This window comes from Coregonus clupeaformis, chromosome 24, assembly GCF_020615455.1.
Source record: "Coregonus clupeaformis isolate EN_2021a chromosome 24, ASM2061545v1, whole genome shotgun sequence".
Classification (NCBI taxonomy): Eukaryota; Metazoa; Chordata; class Actinopteri; order Salmoniformes; family Salmonidae; genus Coregonus; species Coregonus clupeaformis.
In genome coordinates this window covers 13,166,499-13,189,686 of record NC_059215.1, presented here as the reverse complement: position 1 = coordinate 13,189,686, position 23,188 = coordinate 13,166,499, and the positions used below count along the sequence as shown (strand labels likewise).

At 39.1% G+C, this 23,188-nt stretch overlaps 1 protein-coding gene across 12 annotated transcripts in view; it reads left to right on the top strand.

Moving 5' to 3' along the window:
• The window catches only part of LOC121538007 (complement receptor type 1), a 137,256-nt gene that overhangs the window by 31,442 nt on the left and 82,626 nt on the right, over positions 1–23,188 (top strand). For 2 of the 12 annotated variants that reach the window (XM_045207047.1, XM_045207044.1), the window contains 4 exons: positions 1,226–1,399; positions 2,150–2,293; positions 3,050–3,223; positions 5,567–5,650. The exons of 3 other annotated variants lie outside the window; for them this stretch is intronic. In XM_045207047.1, coding sequence (XP_045062982.1) covers positions 1,226–1,399; positions 2,150–2,293; positions 3,050–3,223; positions 5,567–5,622 — 548 coding nt within the window. In that variant the 3' untranslated portion in view covers positions 5,623–5,650. Of the gene's footprint in view, positions 1–329; positions 474–1,225; positions 1,400–2,149; positions 2,294–3,049; positions 3,224–5,566; positions 5,711–10,278; positions 10,320–11,072; positions 11,585–18,826; positions 18,914–19,702; positions 19,777–23,188 lie in introns of those variants that run through there. 7 more of the 12 variants (XR_006657380.1, XR_006657377.1, XR_006657379.1 and 4 more) reach the window with 7 other exon arrangements.

The window sequence follows — 23,188 nt, the reverse complement described above, 5'->3', positions numbered from 1 at the left end:
ATGTGTAAATATCACAGTATCTAGCCTAATAAAATAGAACATAAGCACAGATGTGCATGAAACAGGCTAAGCAAGCAGTCTAAAACATGGATAATGCGTAGGCCTATTCTAAAAACCATGATGCAACATTAAGCTCAGAGGAAGTGGTTTACAATAGAATCTACCCTATTTATTTGTTAGATAATGATTAGTTGCAGGATTCATAAATGGGTGACTATAACAACATTGTTTATTGCTTCAAGTAGTCTAAAACCAATAAATAATATACTTGGGTCACATTGTTCACCTCAACAGTAGCTAATGACATCTCTCTTTGTTTATGTCTGCAGTGGTCTCATGTCCTCCTCCTGTTATTGAGAATGCCGTTCTGTCTTTTGTGACATATAAGTGCAACGCTGGATATGAGATGGAAGGACAAGCCAGTCTGACCTGTGAAATAGAAGGCTGGTCAGCTCCTTTCCCTACATGCAAAGGTAAGACTGAGTTCAGTGTTTGTTATTTAACACACTTTGGCCTATATTTTAGCTCAGATATTTTGTGCACCATTTGGTGTGTAGGAACAGAGGACCAATGTGTCAGCAAACTGTATTTGTTAATGGAATTGACCTGAACTCATATAAACACATTGAGGCCTTTTTGATAAGAAAATATGGTATGTGTGTTAATGTTCACGCTAATTGTTATTTTTCACCATATACATGCCTGTGCATAGCAACCTCAAGTATTTATTTTCCCTTTTTACATGTTATGAGTGATTGACTAGCTATCTGGTCCAACACCATTCTACTCCTCAGACCACACTGGCTGACTAAAGCATTTGAGGGATCAGAATCCTATGTCTTTGCATCTCTCTGTCTACAGACGGTGGTTTGAAGCTTACACTACTACAGTTTATGGGTTGAATTGACGGTGTTGTCTCCTGTATTTGTTCACCTTGGTCATTAACATTAACTCCATTTTGTTAATGTCTAGTCTAAAACATGTATAATATGTAGGCCTATTCTAAAAACCATGATGCAACATTAAGCTCAGAGGAAGTGGTTTACAATAGAATCTACCCTATTTATTTGTTAGATAATGATTAGTTGCAGGATTCATAAATGGGTGACTATAACAACATTGTTTATTGCTTCAAGTAGTCTAAAACCAATAAATAATATACTTGGGTCACATTGTTCACCTCAAAACAGTACCTAATGACATCTCTCTTTGTTTATGTCTGCAGTGGTCTCATGTCCTCCTCCTGTTGTTGAGAATGCCGTTCGGATTGAAGGCCGTCCCCCCTATACGTACAAGTCTTTTGTGACATATAAGTGCAACGCTGGATATGAGATGGAGGGACAAGCCAGTCTGACCTGTGAAATAGAAGGCTGGTCAGCTCCTTTCCCTACATGCAAAGGTAAGACTGATTTCAGTGTTTGTTATTTAACACACTTTGGCCTATATTTTAGCTCAGATATTTTGTGCACCATTTGGTGTGTAGGAACAGAGGACCAATGTGTCAGCAAACTGTATTTGTTAATGGAATTGACCTGAACTCATATAAACACATTGAGGCCTTTTTGATAAGAAAATATGGTATGTGTGTTAATGTTCACGCTAATTGTTATTTTTCACCATATACATGCCTGTGCATAGCAACCTCAAGTATTTATTTTCCATTTTTACATGTTATGAGTGATTGACTAGCTATCTGGTCCAACACCATTCTACTCCTCAGACCACACTGGCTGACTAAAGCATTTGAGGGATCAGAATCCTATTTCTTTGCATCTCTCTGTCTACAGACGGTGGTTTGAAGCTTACACTACTACAGTTTATGGGTTGAATTGACGGTGTTGTCTCCTGTATTTGTTCACCTTGGTCATTAACATTAACTCCATTTTGTTAATGTCTAGTCTAAAACATGTATAATATGTAGGCCTATTCTAAAAACCATGATGCAACATTAAGCTCAGAGGAAGTGGTTTACAATAGAATCTACCCTATTTATTTGTTAGATAATGATTAGTTGCAGGATTCATAAATGGGTGACTATAACAACATTGTTTATTGCTTCAAGTAGTCTAAAACCAATAAATAATATACTTGGGTCACATTGTTCACCTCAACAGTAGCTAATGACATCTCTCTTTGTTTATGTCTGCAGTGGTCTCATGTCCTCCTCCTGTTATTGAGAATGCCGTTCTGTCTTTTGTGACATATAAGTGCAACGCTGGATATGAGATGGAAGGACAAGCCAGTCTGACCTGTGAAATAGAAGGCTGGTCAGCTCCTTTCCCTACATGCAAAGGTAAGACTGAGTTCAGTGTTTGTTATTTAACACACTTTGGCCTATATTTTAGCTCAGATAGATAGTTTGTGCATCATTTGGTGTGTAGGAACAGAGGACCAATGTGTCAGCAAACTGGCATTTTTTATGGAATTGACCTCCACTCATATAAACACATTGAGGCCTTTTTGATAAGAAAATATGGTGTGTGTGTGTTAATGTTCATGCTAATTGTTATTTTTCACCATATACATGCCTGTGCATAGCAACCTCAAGTATTTATTTTCCCTTTTTACATGTTATGAGTGATTGACTAGCTATCTGGTCCAACACCATTCTACTCCTCAGACCACACTGGCTGACTAAAGCATTTGAGGGATCAGAATCCTATTTCTTTGCATCTCTGTCTACAGACGGTGGTTTGAAGCTTACACTACTACAGTTTATGGGTTGAATTGACGGTGTTGTCTCCTGTATTTGTTCACCTTGGTCATTAACATTAACTCCATTTTGTTAATGTCTAGTCTAAAACATGTATAATATGTAGGCCTATTCTAAAAACCATGATGCAACATTAAGCTCAGAGGAAGTGGTTTACAATAGAATCTACCCTATTTATTTGTTAGATAATGATTAGTTGCAGGATTCATAAATGGGTGACTATAACAACATTGTTTATTGCTTCAAGTAGTCTAAAACCAATAAATAATATACTTGGGTCACATTGTTCACCTCAAAACAGTACCTAATGACATCTCTCTTTGTTTATGTCTGCAGTGGTCTCATGTCCTCCTCCTGTTGTTGAGAATGCCGTTCGGATTGATGGCCGTCCCCCCTATATGTACAAGTCTTTTGTGACATATAAGTGCAACGCTGGATATGAGATGGAGGGACAAGCCAGTCTGACCTGTGAAATAGAAGGCTGGTCAGCTCCTTTCCCTACATGCAAAGGTAAGACTGATTTCAGTGTTTGTTATTTAACACACTTTGGCCTATATTTTAGCTCAGATAGTTTGTGCACCATTTGGTGTGTAGGAACAGAGGACCAATGTGTCAGCACACTGTATTTGTTAATGGAATTGACCTGAACTCATATAAACACATTGAGGCCTTTTTGATAAGAAAATATGGTATGTGTGTTAATGTTCACGCTAATTGTTATTTTTCACCATATACATGCCTGTGCATAGCAACCTCAAGTATTTATTTTCCATTTTTACATGTTATGAGTGATTGACTAGCTATCTGGTCCAACACCATTCTACTCCTCAGACCACACTGGCTGACTAAAGCATTTGAGGGATCAGAATCCTATTTCTTTGCATCTCTCTGTCTACAGACGGTGGTTTGAAGCTTACACTACTACAGTTTATGGGTTGAATTGACGGTGTTGTCTCCTGTATTTGTTCACCTTGGTCATTAACATTAACTCCATTTTGTTAATGTCTAGTCTAAAACATGTACAGTGGGGGAAAAAAAGAATTTAGTCAGCCACCAATTGTGCAAGTTCTCCCACTTAAAAAGATGAGAGAGGCCTGAAATTTTCATCATAGGTACACGTCAACTATGACAGACAAATTGAGAAAAAAAAATCAAGAAAATCACATTGTAGGATTTTTAATGAATTTATTTGCAAATTATGGTGGAAAATAAGTATTTGGTCACCTACAAACAAGCAAGATTTTTGGCTCTCACAGACCTGTAACTTCTTCTTTAAGAGGCTCCTCTGTCCTCCACTTGTTACCTGTATTAATGGCACCTGTTTGAACTTATTATCAGTATAAAAAACACCTGTCCACAACCTCAAACAGTCACACTCCAAACTCCACTATGGCCAAGACCAAAGAGCTGTCAAAGGACACCAGAAACAAAATTGTAGACCTGCACCAGGCTGGGAAGACTGAATCTGCAATAGGTAAGCACCTTGGTTTGAAGAAATCAACTGTGGGAGCAATTATTAGGAAATGGAAGACATACAAGACCACTGATAATCTCCCTCGATCTGGGGCTCCACGCAAGATCTCACCCCGTGGGGTCAAAATGATCACAAGAACGGTGAGCAAAAATCCCAGAACCACACGGGGGGACCTAGTGAATGACCTGCAGAGAGCTGGGACCAAAGTAACAAAGCCTACCATCAGTAACACACTACGCCGCCTTGGACTCAAATCCTGCAGTGCAGACGTGTCCCCCTGCTTAAGCCAGTGCATGTCCAGGCCCGTCTGAAGTTTGCTAGAGTGCATTTGGATGATCCAGAAGAGGATTGGGAGAATGTCATATGTCATATGGTCAGATGAAACCAAAATAGAACTTGTCGTGTTTGGAGGACAAAGAATGCTGAGTTGCATCCAAAGAACACCATACCTACTGTGAAGCATGGGGGTGGAAACATCATGCTTTGGGGCTGTTTTTCTGCCAAGGGACCAGGACGACTGATCCGTGTAAAGGAAAGAATGAATGGGGCCATGTATCATGTGATTTTGAGTGAAAACCTCCTTCCATCAGCAAGGGCATTGAAGATGAAACGTGGCTGGGTCTTTCAGCATGACAATGATCCCAAACACACCGCCCGGGCAACGAAGGAGTGGCTTCGTAAGAAGCATTTCAAGGTCCTGGAGTGGCCTAGCCAGTCTCCAGATCTCAACCCCATAGAAAATCTTTGGAGGGAGTTGAAAGTCAGTGTTGCCCAGCGACAGCCCCAAAACATCACTGCTCTAGAGGAGATCTGCATGGAGGAATGGGCCAAAATACCAGCAACAGTGTGTGAAAACCTTGTGAAGACTTACAGAAAACGTTTGACCTGTGTCATTGCCAACAAAGGGTATATAACAAAGTATTGAGAAACTTTTGTTATTGACCAAATACTTATTTTCCATCATAATTTGCAAATAAATTCATAAAAAATCCTACAATGTGATTTTCTGGATTTTTTTTCCTCATTTTGTCTGTCATAGTTGACGTGTACCTATGATGAAAATTACAGGCCTCTCTCATCTTTTTAAGTGGGAGAACTTGCACAATTGGTAGCTGACTAAATACTTTTTTTCCCCACTGTATAATATGTAGGCCTATTCTAAAAACCATGATGCAACATTAAGCTCAGAGGAAGTGGTTTACAATAGAATCTACCCTATTTATTTGTTAGATAATGATTAGTTGCAGGATTCATAAATGGGTGACTATAACAACATTGTTTATTGCTTCAAGTAGTCTAAAACCAATAAATAATATACTTGGGTCACATTGTTCACCTCAACAGTAGCTAATGACATCTCTCTTTGTTTATGTCTGCAGTGGTCTCATGTCCTCCTCCTGTTATTGAGAATGCCGTTCTGTCTTTTGTGACATAGAAGTGCAACGCTGGATATGAGATGGAGGGACAAGCCAGTCTGACCTGTGAAATAGAAGGCTGGTCAGCTCCTTTCCCTACATGCAAAGGTAAGACTGATTTCAGTGTTTGTTATTTAACACACTTTAGCCTATATTTTAGCTCAGATAGTTTGTGCATCATTTGGTGTGTAGGAACAGAGGACCAATGTGTCAGCAAACTGGCATTTTTAATGGAATTGACCTGAACTCATATAAACACATTGAGGCCTTTTTGATAAGAAAATATGGTGTGTGTGTGTTAATGTTCATGCTAATTGTTATTTTTCACCATATACATGCCTGTGCATAGCAACCTCAAGTATTTATTTTCCCTTTTTACATGTTATGAGTGATTGACTAGCTGTCTGGTCCAACACCATTCTACTCCTCAGACCACACTGGCTGACTAAAGCATTTGAGGGATCACAACAGTAAAGTGTTTTGACAGACCGGACAAGAATAGTTAGTGGCCTAATTATATGTAATGTCTTTATAGCCCTTCTGACTACAACAAAGCCCCCCACTACCACTACTGCAGCTACTACAAAGAGAACCATAGTCCACGTTAAGAGCATTTTGATACTGCTTGGCACAATCCTAATCTAATGTTATTTATTTATTTATTTATATATATATATCACACACACACACACACACACACACAGTTGAAGTCGGAAATTTACATACACCTTAGCCAAATACATTTAAACTCAGTTTTTCACAATTCCTGACATTTAATCCTAGTAAACATTCCCTCTTTTAGGTCAGTTAGGATCACCACTTTATTTTAAGAATGTGAAATGTCAGAATAATAGTAGAGAATTCTTTATTTCAGCTTTTATTTCTTTCATCACATTCCCAGTGGGTCAGAAGTTTACATGCACTCAATTAGTATTTGGTAGCATTGCCTTTAAATTGTTTAACTTGGGTCAAACGTTTCGGGTAGCCTTCCACAAGCTTCCCACAATAAGTTGGGTGAATTTTGGCCCATTCCTCCTGACAGAGCTGGTGTAACTGAGTCAGGTTTGTAGGCCTCCTTGCTCGTACACGCCTTTTCAGTTCTGCACACAAATCTTCTATACGATTTGAGGTCAGGGCTTTGTGATGGCCACTCCAATACCTTGACTTTGTTGTCCTTAAGCCATTTTGCCACAACTTTGGAAGCTTTAACTTCCTGACTGATGTCTTGAGATGTTGCTTCAATATATCCACATAATTTTCCTTCCTCATGCCATCTATTTTGTGAAGTGCACCAGTCCCTCCTGCAGCAAAGCACCCCCACAACATGATGCTGCCACCCCCGTGCCTCACGGTTGGGATAGTGTTCTTCCGCTTACAAGCTCCCGCCTTTTTCCTCCAAACATAACGATGGTCATTATGGCCAAACAGTTCTATTTTTGTTTCATCAGACCAAAGGACATTTCTCCAAAAAGTACGATCTTTGTTCCCATGTGCAGTTGCAAACCGTAGTCAGTTTTTTTTTTGTTGCCGGTTTTGGAGCAGTGACTTCTTCCTTGCTGAGCGGCCTTTCAGGTTATGTTGATTATAGGACTTGTTTTACTGTGGATATATATACTTTTGTACGTGTTTCCTCCAGCATCTTTGCAAGGTCCTTTGCTGTTGTTCTGGGATCGATTTGCACTTTTCGCACCAAAGTACGTTCATCTCTAGGAGACAGAACGCGTCTCATTCCTGAGCGGTATGATGGCTGTGTGGTCCCATGGTGTTTATACTTGCGTACTATTGCTTGTGCAGATGAACGTGGTACCTTCATGTGTTTGTAAATTGCTCCCAAGGATGAAGCAGACTTGTGGAGGTCTACTATTCTTTTTCTGATGTCTTGGCTGATTTCTTTTGATTTTCCCATGATGTCAAGCAAAGAGTCACTGCGTTTGAAGGTAGGCCTTGAAATACATCCACAGGTACACCTCCAATTGACTCAAATTATGTCCATTAGCCTATCAGAAGCTTCTAAAGCCATGACATCATTTTCTGGAATTTTCCAAGCTGTTTAAAGGCACAATGAACTTAGTATATGTAAACTTCTGACCCACTGGAATTGTGATACAGTGAATTATAAGTGAAATAATCTGTCTGTAAACAATTGTTGGAAAAATTACTTGTCATGCACAAAGTAGTTGTCCTAACCAACTTGCCAAAACTATAGTTTGTTAACAAGACATTTGTGGAGTAGTTGAAAAACAAGTTTTAATGACTCCAACCTAAGTGTATGTAAACTTCCGACTTCAAGTGTATATACTCAGTCAGTTTATTAGGTACACCACCCGTTCACGAAAAAGGATCGCTCCTACAGACAGTGAGTCACGTGGCCATGGCTTGCTATATAAATCAGATATCGAGGCATTCAGTGACTGTTTAATTGAACATTAGAATGGGCTAAACGAGTGACCTATGTGACTGAGCGTTGTATGATCATCAGTGCCAGGCACGCCGGATCCAGTATCTCTAAGAAACAGCAGCCGGGCTTTTCACACACTGGGCTTTTCACGCACGACAGTGTCTAGGGTTTACCGAGAATGGTGGGAAAAGCAAAAAAACATCCAGTCAGCGGCAGTCCTGTGGGCGAAAACAGCTTGTTGATGAGGGAGGTCGAAGGAGAATGGCAAGAATCGTGCAAGCTAACATGCAGGCCATAAACAGGCAAATAATGAAACAGTACAACAGTGGTGTGCAGAACGGCATCTCGGAACGCACAACTCGTCGATCCTGGTCAGGGATGGGCTATTGCATCAGGAGACCACACCGGGTTTCACTGCTATCAGCTAAAAACAAGAAGAGGAGGTTCAAGTGGGCACGTGATCACCAACACTGGACAATTGAGGAGTGGAAAAACATTGCCTGAAACATGACGAGTTCAGTTCACTTGAGTGGCCTGAGCATTCCCCAAACCTCAACCCAATAGAGCATCCTTGGGATGAAATGGAACGGGCTGTTCGCAGCATGAATGTACCGCCGTCCAATCTGCAGCAACTGCGAGATGCCATCGCGTCGTCATGGAACAACATCCCTGTGAAATGTTTCCGACACCTTGTTGAATGCCCCGAAGAATTCAGGCTGTTCTGGAGGCAACGGGGGGTCTGACCTGGTACTAGATGGGATCCCTTATTGATGTCACCTGTTAAATCCACTTCAATCAGTGTAGATGAAGGGGAGGAGACCGGTTAAAGAAGGATTTTTAAGCCTTGAGACATAGATTGTGTAAGTGTGCAATTCAGATGGTGAATTGGCAAGACACATTAATTTAAGTGCCTTTCGAATGGGGTATGGTAGTAGGTGCCAGACGCAACTGCGTTTTCACGCTCAACAGTTTCCCATGTGTATCAAGAATGGTCCACCAGCCAACTTGACACAACTGTGGGAAGCATTGGAGTCAACATGGACCAGCATCCTTGTGGAACGCTTTCGACAGCTTGTAGAATCTATGCTGAGGGCAAAAGGGGGTGCAACTCAATGTTTTGTACACTCAGTATACTGTATATAGCCTAGCAGTGGCTTTGCTTCTGACCCCTCATGTTCTTCTCCATAGCATTACCTAACCTACAGGAAATCAGAGAGTGCCTGTTGTACAGCTGAATGACCTGAATTCACATGTTTTAGTGTTGATAGAGAGAAGATATTATGCTAACACTTTGCACCTAACACCTTAACTCATTGTATTAGCCTAACCTTTGATCCTTTGTGGTAATACAATAACCCAGTGGTGTCTGTCTGAGGCTTTGGAAGGACCTCAACACCAAGTTACATGTCATAGTCTGTGGCTGAGGTGCAGAATCATCATTGGTTCTGTGAAGTATACTCAGCCTAATATGCTCACTACATTCCCCTAGTAAGTTGTGTCCAAAGTGATATGCTTGTCTAAACTTTCATTGACACTTGAATTATACATTCAAATGTAATCTGATTGGCATCCAGTGGTAGTTTATGGTGGCTTTTCTCCATCAGACTCTCCTTCACCTGAAACAAAGGATAGATTGTGATCTGAATATGTAACAAAGTACATGTCAAGTAGTCATGGAGAAAAACAACCCATATCAAATGCATGAAGTAATCATCACTCTGTCCTCACAAACGGCTGAACCCTATCTTGAGTTATGTGAGCTCTTGGCCTACCTCTAACATGGAAATAAACTATTGGATGTGTTGAAATGGAACACTAGTTTGTTCACCAGTGTGCCATGCCACTAACTAGATCTGGAATGATAAACTTAATTCTCTACACCCACCATACCGATCACTTATCGCAGGTATTTTGCTGATATCGTTCATTACGAAAAGTAGTCTTTACTAGAGAAATGTGAAGTTTGAAATGACATTTTTGCTAATATGGGTGATTTGTTAATCGGACAATTGATGGCTTCAACCATCAAACTAGTAGTTTAAAGATTGATGATAATAAAAATATTTTGTAAAAAACAGTTACACATTGTTATTAACTTATTGTTCTATTGATCGTTATCACATAAATTCAGGAAATGCATCGCAATATGGATATTTTTTTCCATATCGCCGAGCACTACCACCAACACCACCTCATTCTTTCACTACATTCTTTTGATTTGTTTTATCTAACGTCAGTTTCCTGTGTGTGTTAACCCAAATATCACTTCTTTATGTAGAAGAGTACCTGGTCCCACTGATCAATCCCCGAAGCCCAGCGGTAAGCTATGCCCCAGTTGCTATCTATTGGTGTTGTATATGATGTAAGGATGGGCATTTGAAATTATTTCAGTATTCAAATAATATCATATTTTTTCGGATATCCGGATAGTCGAAATACATGTTTTAAAGAATGTTATTTTTGTTTACGTCAATGGAGACTTGCTCGCGTGACTCGAGAGAGAACCAGGTGTGCTGCGATCTGACAGTCTGTGTGGCACAGAGGGAGAGGGAGAAAGTAGCCAAACCGACTCGCGCTAGTTAGATAATTTAAGGCTGCAACAAATTTGTGTATCATGATTTCTTATATTGCCTTGACTGCATCAAATCATTGTTATGCTAGCTAGCTACAGTAGCCAGCTAGCCACAGTAGCCAGCTAGCTAACTAAAGTAGCTAGGAAAATTGAGGCTACTTTGCTGCGCTCCCTGTCAAATGTCTACAACTTCATTCATATTTGAATAACTGTGCCCATCCCTAATGTTGTTACAACCAATATTTATTACCTATTTGCTGTCTATTGATGTTGTATATGATGTTGTTACAACAGTTAGCTATCACCTAGTTGCTATCTATTGGTGTTATATATGATGTTACAACAGTTAGCTATCACTCAGTTGCTATCTATCGATGTTGTACAGTATATGATGTTCTCTTTGATGGTTCAAGCAGTATTTAGGCTATTTAGTGACGACTCACCTTCACTGCAAATTCATGTCACCTTCCTTCCTTCTGTGTATGCTTATTTATTTACAGACAACACTGGGTTAATAGCAGGCTGTGTTGTAGGTGTACTTGGTAAGTTGCAGCAGAAGTTGTTTTTGAATGACGAGCTACATGGATAACAACTATCAATCATGGAAGATACCATAGGCTATTGCAGTCCAACATTAGTGATGTAACATTAGCATCATGCTAATAAGTGGGAAAATAGTCAAATTCACAGAACTATTCTTCTGATGAAGAGATTCATTTAATTGGCAACTTTTTTTGTTTTCAAATCAAGTTATCATTCAACAATTGTGTACTTGTTGCTGTACTATTAATTAATGTTCTAATACATACTCACCAATGTGTAGGCTTTTTAATACCTTGGGAGTATTTTGTTTCTTGTGCAGAACTGACAGTTATTTGTAATTTGCTTTTGTTACTGGCATACAGACCTATAACAATACCACTTGTCATGTCAATATTATTTTTCCATTATATTCACAATAAGGAAAAGGATCAGGTATGTGTTTTTTTTTTTGGGGGGGGGGGAATGGATCAGCTTAATATTGCAGATAGATTGTATCTTCTATCAATGTAATTGTCTGCATCACTTCCAATCCCCCATGTTTATTTTTTATTTTTTTATATATATACTCCCCTTTATTACTTTTCAACCCCACCATCCTTTCCCTACTTGGAGTAAATTAGTGAACAACAATGCCCAGGCCTCTACTTCCGGTCTATACTTACTATCTACACCTTATGGACAGAGTTAATTTTACAATAATTATATATATATATATATATTTATATATATATATATTATTATTATTTTAAAAAAAAATTTTTTGCTTCTGAACTTCTTCTACTCTCAACCTCTCTGATCATTTTCATGATGTCCATCCGGTTTGCTTCTATATGCCATATCTTTCTAACTGTGCTCTTTCCCAAAAGCTCCCAACATACAACCTATATACTTATTATGGACACAGTATGCTTACATTATTAGCTATCTTTGTTATTATTTGTTGTTATTTGTTATTAGTCCCATCCTTCAACTCTATTCAATACCTCCCATCTATCTCTTAACACCATCCATATAGGATTTCTATTTGCCATATATATTTCAACCGTACTGTGATGTTTTACAAAAGTTCTGAACCTTTCTATTCTCATTGCTTCTACAGATTGTGAATTAAAAATAAACAGTTTTGCTAAAAGTATTATTATATTATTGATTGATTGACTATGACTTTTCAGATCACCCAGTAATGCTATCTGCAAGGTTAGTTCCAGGTAAATATTGCAATCCTTTAGCCATTCCTGGACCTGTGTCCAAAAACAAGCTACAAATGGACAGAACCAAAACAAATGATCCAATGATTCCGTCTCTTCACAGCAAAATCTGCAGAGCTGGGAAGATTGTATCCCCCATATAAATAACATTCTATTGGTAGCAAGAATTTTATATAATAATTTAAATTGAAAGATTCTAATTTTTGAATCCGGTGTCGTTTTGCGTGTCAGTTCATAAACACTATGCCATGGGATCGGTACATCAAAGATCTCTTCCCAACTATTTTGCAATCTATATGGGACGGCTGTCAATCCTTTGGTCCTTAAGTGAAACTGATATACTTTTTTATTTATCACAGTTTTCCTTAACCAATTATGTTCTTTAATGCAAGGCCGACAGACAAGTTCCTTACTTTCCCCCCCTTCCACTTTCCTCTTCCATTTTTGCGGTAAGGCATCAATTATTTGGTTGTAATTTTGAGTAGAGCAGACATTTCCATATGTTTTTGTTAGCTGCATGTGCATCATAACTCCACCGGTCCTACCGATGATATCATTTACGAAGATTATACCTTTTTTAAACATTCTGTCAAAAAATACAGGTTTTTTGTCAATTAGTATATTTGAATTTAACCACAATATTTGTTGCATTATTTGTTCTGTTGTTTCTGGAGGATTAAATTGAAATTGCAACCAACTTTCTATGGCTTGTTTTAGAAATAGTGACATTTGGGAGATTATTTCCTTTTCAAATAACTGAAAGTGAGAGGTTGTAATCTGAATAAAGGGAAAAAGGCCTTTCTTGAACATTGGGTGAGACAATCTTACTAATTTGCTTGAGAACCAGTTCGGATTTAAGTATAACTTTTGTATGACTGAAGCTTTTAGTGATAGGTCTAATGCTTTAATATTTAATAATTTCTGTCCTCCGAATTCATATTCATTATATAAATATGCTCTTTTAATTTTGTCTGGCTTGCCGTTCCAAATAAAATTGAATATTTTTTTCTCATATAATTTAAAAAACTGTTCGCTAGGCGTAGGCAAGACCATAAGCAAATAGGTAAACTGGGATAATACTAATGAGTTAATCAGGGTGATTTTTTTCCACAAATTGACAGGTATTTTCCTTTCCATGGTAGTAAGATCTTATCTATTTTTGCTAATTTTCTATTAAAATGTATTGAAGTGAGATCATTTATTTCCTTTGGGATATGTATTCCGAGTATATCCACATCACCATCAGACCATTTTATTGGTAAACTACATGGTAATGTAACATTTTTATTTTTTAGTGATCCAATACGTAATATAGTACATTTGTCATAGTTTGGTTGTAATCCAGAGAGGTTAGAAAATGTATCTAGATCCTCTATGAGGCTGTGGAGGGATTCTAGTTGTGGATTTAAGAAAAAACATGAATCATCAGCGTACAATGACACCTTTGTTTTTAAGCCCTGTATTTCTAATCCTCTGATATTATTATTGGATCTGATTTTAATAGCTAACATCTCGATGGCCACAATAAATAGATATGCCGATAGTGGACAACCTTGTTTCACTCCTCTTGACCGTTTAAAACTTTCTGAGAAATAGCCATTATTTACTATTTTACACCTAGGGTTACTATACATGATTTTGACCCATTTTATAAGAGATTCTCCAAAATTGAAATGCTCCAGGCATTTATATATAAACCCCAGTCGAACTTTATCAAATGCCTTTTCGAAGTCTGCTATGAATAGCAGGCCTGGTTTCCCATATTTTCCATAGTGTTCTATTGTTTCCAATACTTGCCTTATATTATCTCCAATGTATCTTCCATGTAAAAAAACCTGTCTGATTAGAATGAATAATATCCGACAATACCTTTTTAATTCTATGCGCTATACATTTTGCTAGGATTTTTGCATCACAACACTGCAGTGTAAGGGGCCTCCAATTTTGTAAATGGACTGGATCTTTATATTTTCCACTTGTATCCTGTTTCAGTAATAATGAGATCAGTCCTTCTTCTTGAGTGTCAGATAATCTACCATTTACATAGGAGTGGTTAAAACATGCTAATAATGGTCCTCTTAGTATATCAAAAAAGGTTTGGTATACCTCGACTGGTATGCCATCCAACCCTGGAGTTTTCCCGGACTTAAAGTCTTTAATTGCATCCAGAAGTTCCTCCTCTGTAATTTCCCCTTCACATGAGTCTTTCTGTGTGGCTGTTAATTTGACATTATCAATAGAAAAAAAATCTCTACAATTAGCTTCAGTTAGAGGAGATGGAGGTGACTGAAAAGAAAACATATGCTTAAAGTACTTTGTTTCTTCCTTCAAAATATCATTTGGTGAATTATGGGTGACTCCGTCAATTGTAACCAGTTTCATTAAGTTCTTTTTGGTAGCATTCCTATGTTGAAGATTAAAAAAGAATTTTGTGCATTTTTCCCCATATTCCATCCAGTTTGCTTTATTTTTATAATATATTACACTTGATCTTTCTTGAATAAGTTTCTCCATTTCTTTTTGTTTTTCCTCTAATTTATTCTGAGCCTCTATGTTACAGTTTTTATTGCCATCTATCTGTTCTGTTAGACTTTCTATTTCCTTTCTTAGTATAAACTCTTTTAACCTAAATTGCTTTTGTTTTCGAGATGAGTACTGAATTGCATGGCCTCTAAAGGCACATTTAAAGGTGTCCCATACAATAAGGGGATTCGCTGTACCTATGTTATGTTGGAAAAATTCAGTTATAAATTCCTTTGTTCTAATTATAAATAAATTATCATCCAATAGGCTTTGATTAAATTTCCAATATCCTCGCCCACGTGGAAATTCAGTAAGAGTAATGTATATGCCTATTATATGATGGTCTGACCACATTCTGTCCCCTATCAACACTTTTTTTTACTTTTGGTGCCAACGAGAATGAGATAAGAAAGAAGTCAAGACGACTAGCTTGATTCAGTCTCCGCCATGTATATCTCACTAGATCAGTATATTTAAGCCTCCATATATCTACTAGTTCTAATGTATCCATGACATTCACAATTTCCTTAAGAGCATGTGGGTGATTGTTTGTGGTGTGATTTCCTTTACGGTCCATTGAGCTATTTAAAACAGTATTATAATCCCCCACCATAATAATATTGTCTTGAGTTGCTTGCAGGCTTGATAATTTATTATATATATTGTCAAAGAATTGTGGATCATCATTATTTGGTCCGTAAAGGTTAATGAGCCATATCTGTTTATGGTCCAATAACATATTTAAAATAATCCATCTACCTTGTGTATCTATTTGTACAATTTGCACATTCGGATCGAAATTACTATTAATTAATATCATCACCCCCTTTTGAATTTCTTTGCCCATGGGAGAAGTATATTTCCCCCCCCATTCTTTTTTCCACGCTACTTCATCTCGAATTGTTGAATGAGTTTCCTGTATACAATAGATATTATATTCCTTCTCTTTGAGCCATGTAAATATTGTTGTTCTTTTGTTATTATCAGCTAAGCCATTACAATTATAACTGGCTATACTTATTTCACCATACACCATAATGAGATACAAGTTTCAAGTCTATTTATCATTATATATGTTTGTAAATTTACCAATAAAAAAATAGCGTAATGATTGAGTGTCCATATAGCTGTACCGTGATATTTGCATTGCTACGGAGTAACCCTTCAATTGTTCTCCACTAATTCCCCCGCTAAAGCCCCTCCCCATCCCAAGTTGAGCCGTCATCCCAGTGATCAGCATCCCACCCACGTCCCTCCGTATCCCTAAGGCCCCGAGAGGCCAGGACCCATCCATCGAAAACAGCACATAGTGCCACCCACAAAACAGAAGCAGATTAACCGCCAAAAGCATTTCCAATGCTTTCACCTCATATATATATATATATAACTATTTTTTTATTTTATTATGCATATCCTATTTTCCATCATTATCAATTAATATGCGTAATAATGTTGGCAGTTCACGCGTAGGATTCTAACATATAACCCGGATTGCCATTGTATTACATTTAATTCATTGACAAGCAATTATTATCCTAGCAAATAATTCCCGCGGTCCATCCCATACCCTCCCCCCCAACATCCCCACCCCCCCACAACAGATGCCAGACAAGCACACACGCACATACTCACATACTCCAACACACTCAACCCCCCTCCTCCACAGTCCACCATAAAAACAGATACTCAACAGCTGTTATATCCCAGAGCCCACCTCGAGAAACAACTTGATTTACGAGTGCACATACAGTTAAAGCTGACTGAGAAAGCATGCAGATTGAGTAGAAATTGATAACAATGTGAGATTTGATTAATCTACTTAATCTATGTCAAGTCCTAGGTGATGGAGATCAGATCCACCCTCTTCACCTGAGACACAAACACTCTGATCCCCTGTTGTAACCATTTTCCCAAGCATCTCCATGCGGTCAGACCTTTGATTATTTTGTGCCACCTGGGCTACAATGATAAACCCCCTCTCTGATTGTCCGAGTGTGACCCCCTCCCCATGGGTTACTGCAGCCAGTGTTGCCAGCACTGCCACTACCTGGGTGGGCGTACCCCACCGGAATCCCCACCGGCTAGGTAAAAGGTCTTCAAGGTTCTCATTAGCAGCTTTGAGAATTTCCTTGTATATTATGCTCTCCCATCAGGGGGCTCTGGCTTTGTAGGACCAACCTTGCCAGGCAGGCTCAGAACCTTGAGGGGGCGGTGCTGCTCAAGTAGGTCTCTGACCGTATTTATTTCTCTGTTTAGGCTGCATATTCACAGCAGGTCCATAAAAGAGATGGGAACTTCTCTTTGGTATATGGGTCGCTCAGGTGGGTGTCCAGGTTATAGGGTTAGGGATCTTTCCATCATGATAGGACAATGAAAAATTAGATTAGATGTATACTATATTTAAAAATGTATATCCTTCATCTACACAAAATTGAAAGCTCTCTCTCTGTACCCCTGCTCATAGACCCCCGGTCGGCTCTGGGATATGCAACCATTTCCCCTCTCACTCACTTAACGCCGCACCTTTTCAAACACAAAAATGCACACCACATGGTTGACTGGGGAAGAAATGGGCCGAGCGTGCAAACGCACCCCCATCCACATCTGCCGCAAAGGGGAAAGGACGCCAGAGAGAACACAGGACCAACCACAACAACCATCCGCCAAAACAACAACCTCCCGCCAAAAAAGCCATGTTCTAATTATTTGTATTTAAATATGTATTATTCTGCTTGTTATATCGTTTTATCCTTTTATAAAATACTATACTTACTATAAATGTTATTTAATATTACAATCCCTATCATTGCTAGTATCAGGTGCTCCAATATTTGACTCCTCTATTACAACTTTTAGAATAGCCATGGAGTAGTCTTTGTGTCTCTGAACATTTGGTTGTCAATATATAATTTATCCACCACTAGTGCAACACGTTTCCCTTTTAATCTGTTTTCCTTGAAGATTGGGTACAGAACTTTGCGCCTTTCTACAATCTCTCTCGGGAACTGATCATTCATGCCTATTTTCGTGCCAGCAAGTCTTTTTCCCAGGCTTTTCACCATAGCTTTATCCTTAAAAAAAGCAAATTTGGCAACGATTGGGCGCTCATATTTCTGGCCTCTTTTTCCGAAACGATGTACACGTTCGAGTTGGATTTTATCGACAGCCTCGAGTGGGATTTGTAGCGCTGTATGCAGGAAGTCCTTCATAATATTCTCTGTTATTTCTCCCTCCTTTTCCTGAATACCCGTAAGTACTAGATTTTCCCTCATTGATCTAGTTTGGATGTCTAGTAAGGCTTCTCTCAGAAGATTGTTCTCCTTTTTTAGTTCCCTAACGTTCGTTTCCATTTTAGAGACTGTCACTTTTAATTCTTTGGTTTCTTTCTCCATTACCAAAGCTTTTTCGTCACTCATTTGAAGACTCGCTTTCAACTCTTTTACGTCTTTACTGACCAATTCTAATATGCCCAATTTGTCATTTATCGACTTCCAACAGGTCGCTTTCCACACTTACCATACCCAGTGGTGAAAAGCATATATCATCCGTATCAGTCGATGAGTCGCGTTTCCTTTTGGGGATCGGCTCTCCACGCTTGTCTTCAGTCATGTTTGGGTGTTGCGTGTTGATGTAATATTTGTCGATATATTTCTCTAGCCTTATGATCTGTTTTGTGTTATTATCCAGATTGAATTATATTAACTGCGAATATATGAAATGCTAATATTTAGTCTAACTTACTGATTTTGAATATTATGTTTTTATCTTGAGGTGTTTCGTACCGATTTTCTATTCAATACGCCATCTTGTCTACGCGTGCCCCGCCTACCTTGAACAGACAATCTTACAACGCACTAAATTTTCCTTATCTGAAGGAGCATGTCAAGTGAAAATAACAATAACTTTAACAGTTCTGTGCTTGTGCCTAAATCAAAACTCTTCATAACTGATCATAACTGCGGTTGTGCTCTAATCTGCAGTGGTGAAGTGTGGAAAGCCCCCCACCATTGTCAACGGTGGGCCTGTTGTCCCACCTGAAGAGACGTATAACTATGGAAGTGTAGTGCAATATGGCTGTGAGAAGGATTACACTCTGGTTGGAACTAAATTCATAACCTGCTTGGAGAATGGAGAATTCCAGCCAGCTCCACCTGAGTGTAAAAGTACGTTGAAAGCTTGCCTTTTTTCCAATTCTAAGTATGGTTGTTAACAAAATATAGAACTGCTCACATGAACTGCTTACAACAGGGGTGTCAAACTCATTCCATGGAGGGCCTAGTGTCTGATGGTTTTTGGTTTTTCCTTTCAATTAAGACCTAGACAACCAGGTGAGAGGAGTTCCTTACTAATTAGTGATCTTAATTCATCAATCAAGTACAAGGGCGGAGTGAAAACCCGCAGACACACGGCCCTCCATGGAATGAGTTTGAAACATGTGGCTTACACTGATCAAATCTATATGGGCTCCACTTTTTTCCTCCACCACACAATCGTGAGCATGTTCCAGATGACCTCCTCTGAAAGATAAATGTGTAAATATCACAGTATCTAGCCTAATAAAATGGAACATAACCACAGATGTGCATGAAACAGGCTAAGCAAGCAGTCTAAAACATGGATAATGTGTAGGCCTATTCTTAAAACCATGATGCAACATTAAGCTCAGAGGAAGTGGTTTACAATAGAATCTACCCTATTTATTTGTTAGAAAATGATTAGTTGCAGGATTCATAAATGGGTGACTATAACAACATTGTTTATTGCTTCAAGTAGTCTAAAACCAATAAATAATATACTTGGGTCACATTGTTCACCTCAAAACAGTAGCTAATGACATCTCTCTTTGTTTATGTCTGCAGTGGTCTCATGTCCTCCTCCTGTTGTTGAGAATGCCGTTCGGATTGAAGGCCGTCCCCCCTATACGTACAAGTATTTTGTGACATATAAGTGCAACGCTGGATATGAGATGGATGGACAAGCCAGTCTGACCTGTGAAATAGAAGGCTGGTCAGCTCCTTTCCCTACATGCAAAGGTAAGACTGATTTCAGTGTTTTGTTATTTAACACACTTTGGCCTATATTTTAGCTCAGATATTTTGTGCATCATTTGGTGTGTAGGAACAGAGGACCAATGTGTCAGCACACTGTATTTTTTAATGGAATTGACCTGAACTCATATAAACACATTGAGGCCTTTTTGATAAGAAAATATGGTGTGTGTGTGTTAATGTTCATGCTAATTGTTATTTTTCACCATATACATGCCTGTGCATAGCAACCTCAAGTATTTATTTTCCCTTTTTACATGTTATGAGTGATTGACTAGCTGTCTGGTCCAACACCATTCTACTCCTCAGACCACACTGGCTGACTAAAGCATTTGAGGGATCACAACAGTAAAGTGTTTTGACAGACCGGACAAGAATAGTTAGTGGCCTAATTATATGTAATGTCTTTATAGCCCTTCTGACTACAACAAAGCCCCCCACTACCACTACTGCAGCTACTACAAAGAGAACCATAGTCCACGTTAAGAGCATTTTGATACTGCTTGGCACAATCCTAATGTTATTTATTTATTTATTTATTTATTTATTTATTTATATCACACACACACACACAGTTGAAGTCGGAAGTTTACATACACCTTAGCCAAATACATTTGAACTCAGTTTTTCACAATTCCTGACATTTAATCCTAGTAAAAATTCCCTGTTTTAGGTCCGTTAGGATCACATCACCACTTTATTTTAAGAATGTGAAATGTCAGAAATATAGTAGAGAATTCTTTATTTCAGCTTTTATTTCTTTCATCACATTCCCAGTGGGTCAGAAGTTTACATGCACTCAATTAGTATTTGGTAGCATTGCCTTTAAATTGTTTAACTTGGGTCAAACGTTTCGGGTAGCCTTCCACAAGCTTCCCACAATAAGTTGGGTGAATTTTGGCCCATTCCTCCTGACAGAGCTGGTGTAACTGAGTCAGGTTTGTAGGCCTCCTTGCTCGTACACGCTTTTTCAGTTCTGCACACAAATCTTCTATACGATTGAGGTCAGGGCTTTGTGATGGCCACTCCAATACCTTGACTTTGTTGTCCTTAAGCCATTTTGCCACAACTTTGGAAGCTTTAACTTCCTGACTGATGTCTTGAGATGTTGCTTCAATATATCCACATAATTTTCCTTCCTCATGCCATCTATTTTGTGAAGTGCACCAGTCCCTCCTGCAGCAAAGCACCCCCACAACATGATGCTGCCACCCCCGTGCCTCACGGTTGGGATAGTGTTCTTCCGCTTACAAGCTCCCGCCTTTTTCCTCCAAACATAACGATGGTCATTATGGCCAAACAGTTCTATTTTTGTTTCATCAGACCAAAGGACATTTCTCCAAAAAGTACGATCTTTGTTCCCATGTGCAGTTGCAAACCGTAGTCAGTTTTTTTTTTTTTCCGGTTTTGGAGCAGTGACTTCTTCCTTGCTGAGCGGCCTTTCAGGTTATGTTGATTATAGGACTTGTTTTACTGTGGATATATATACTTTTGTACGTGTTTCCTCCAGCATCTTTGCAAGGTCCTTTGCTGTTGTTCTGGGATCGATTTGCACTTTTCGCACCAAAGTACGTTCATCTCTAGGAGACAGAACGCGTCTCATTCCTGAGCGGTATGATGTCTGTGTGGTCCCATGGTGTTTATACTTGCATACTATTGCTTGTGCAGATGAACGTGGTACCTTCATGTGTTTGTAAATTGCTCCCAAGGATGAAGCAGACTTGTGGAGGTCTACTATTTTTTTTCTGATGTCTTGGCTGATATCTTTTGATTTTCCCATGATGTCAAGCAAAGAGTCACTGCGTTTGAAGGTAGGCCTTGAAATACATCCACAGGTACACCTCCAATTGACTCAAATTATGTCCATTAGCCTATCAGAAGCTTCTAAAGCCATGACATCATTTTCTGGAATTTTCCAAGCTGTTTAAAGGCACAATGAACTTAGTATATGTAAACTTCTGACCCACTGGAATTGTGATACAGTGAATTATAAGTGAAATAATCTGTCTGTAAACAATTGTTGGAAAAATTACTTGTGTCATGCACAAAGTAGTTGTCCTAACCAACTTGCCAAAACTATAGTTTGTTAACAAGACATTTGTGGAGTAGTTGAAAAACAAGTTTTAATGACTCCAACCTAAGTGTATGTAAACTTCCGACTTCAAGTGTATATACTCAGTCAGTTTATTAGGTACACCACCCGTTCACGAAAAAGGATCGCTCCTACAGACAGTGAGTCACGTGGCCATGGCTTGCTATATAAATCAGATATCGAGGCATTCAGTTACTGTTTAATTGAACATTAGAATGGGCTAAACGAGTGACCTATGTGACTGAGCGTTGTATGATCATCAGTGCCAGGCACGCCGGATCCAGTATCTAAGAAACAGCAGCTGGGCTTTTCACACACTGGGCTTTTCACGCACGACAGTGTCTAGGGTTTACCGAGAATGGTGGGAAAAGCAAAAAAACATCCAGTCAGCGGCAGTCCTGTGGGCGAAAACAGCTTGTTGATGAGGGAGGTCGAAGGAGAATGGCAAGAATCGTGCAAGCTAACATGCAGGCCATAAACAGGCAAATAATGAAACAGTACAACAGTGGTGTGCAGAACGGCATCTCGGAACGCACAACTCGTCGATCCTGGTCAGGGATGGGCTATTGCATCAGAAGACCACACCGGGTTTCACTGCTATCAGCTAAAAACAAGAAGAGGAGGCTCAAGTGGGCACGTGATCACCAACACTGGACAATTGAGGAGTGGAAAAACATTACCTGGAACATGACGAGTTCAGTTCACTTGAGTGGCCTGAGCATTCCCCAAACCTCAACCCAATAGAGCATCCTTGGGATGAAATGGAACGGGCTGTTCGCAGCATGAATGTACCGCCGTCCAATCTGCAGCAACTGCGAGATGCCATCGCGTCGTCATGGAACAACATCCCTGTGAAATGTTTCCGACACCTTGTTGAATGCCCCGAAGGATTCAGGCTGTTCTGGAGGCAACGGGGGGTCTGACCTGGTACTAGATGGGATCCCTTATTGATGTCACCTGTTAAATCCACTTCAATCAGTGTAGATGAAGGGGAGGAGACCGGTTAAAGAAGGATTTTTAAGCCTTGAGACATAGATTGTGTAAGTGTGCTATTCAGATGGTGAATTGGCAAGACACATTAATTTAAGTGCCTTTCGAATGGGGTATGGTAGTAGGTGCCAGACGCTACTGCGTTTTCACGCTCAACAGTTTCCCATGTGTATCAAGAATGGTCCACCAGCCAACTTGACACAACTGTGGGA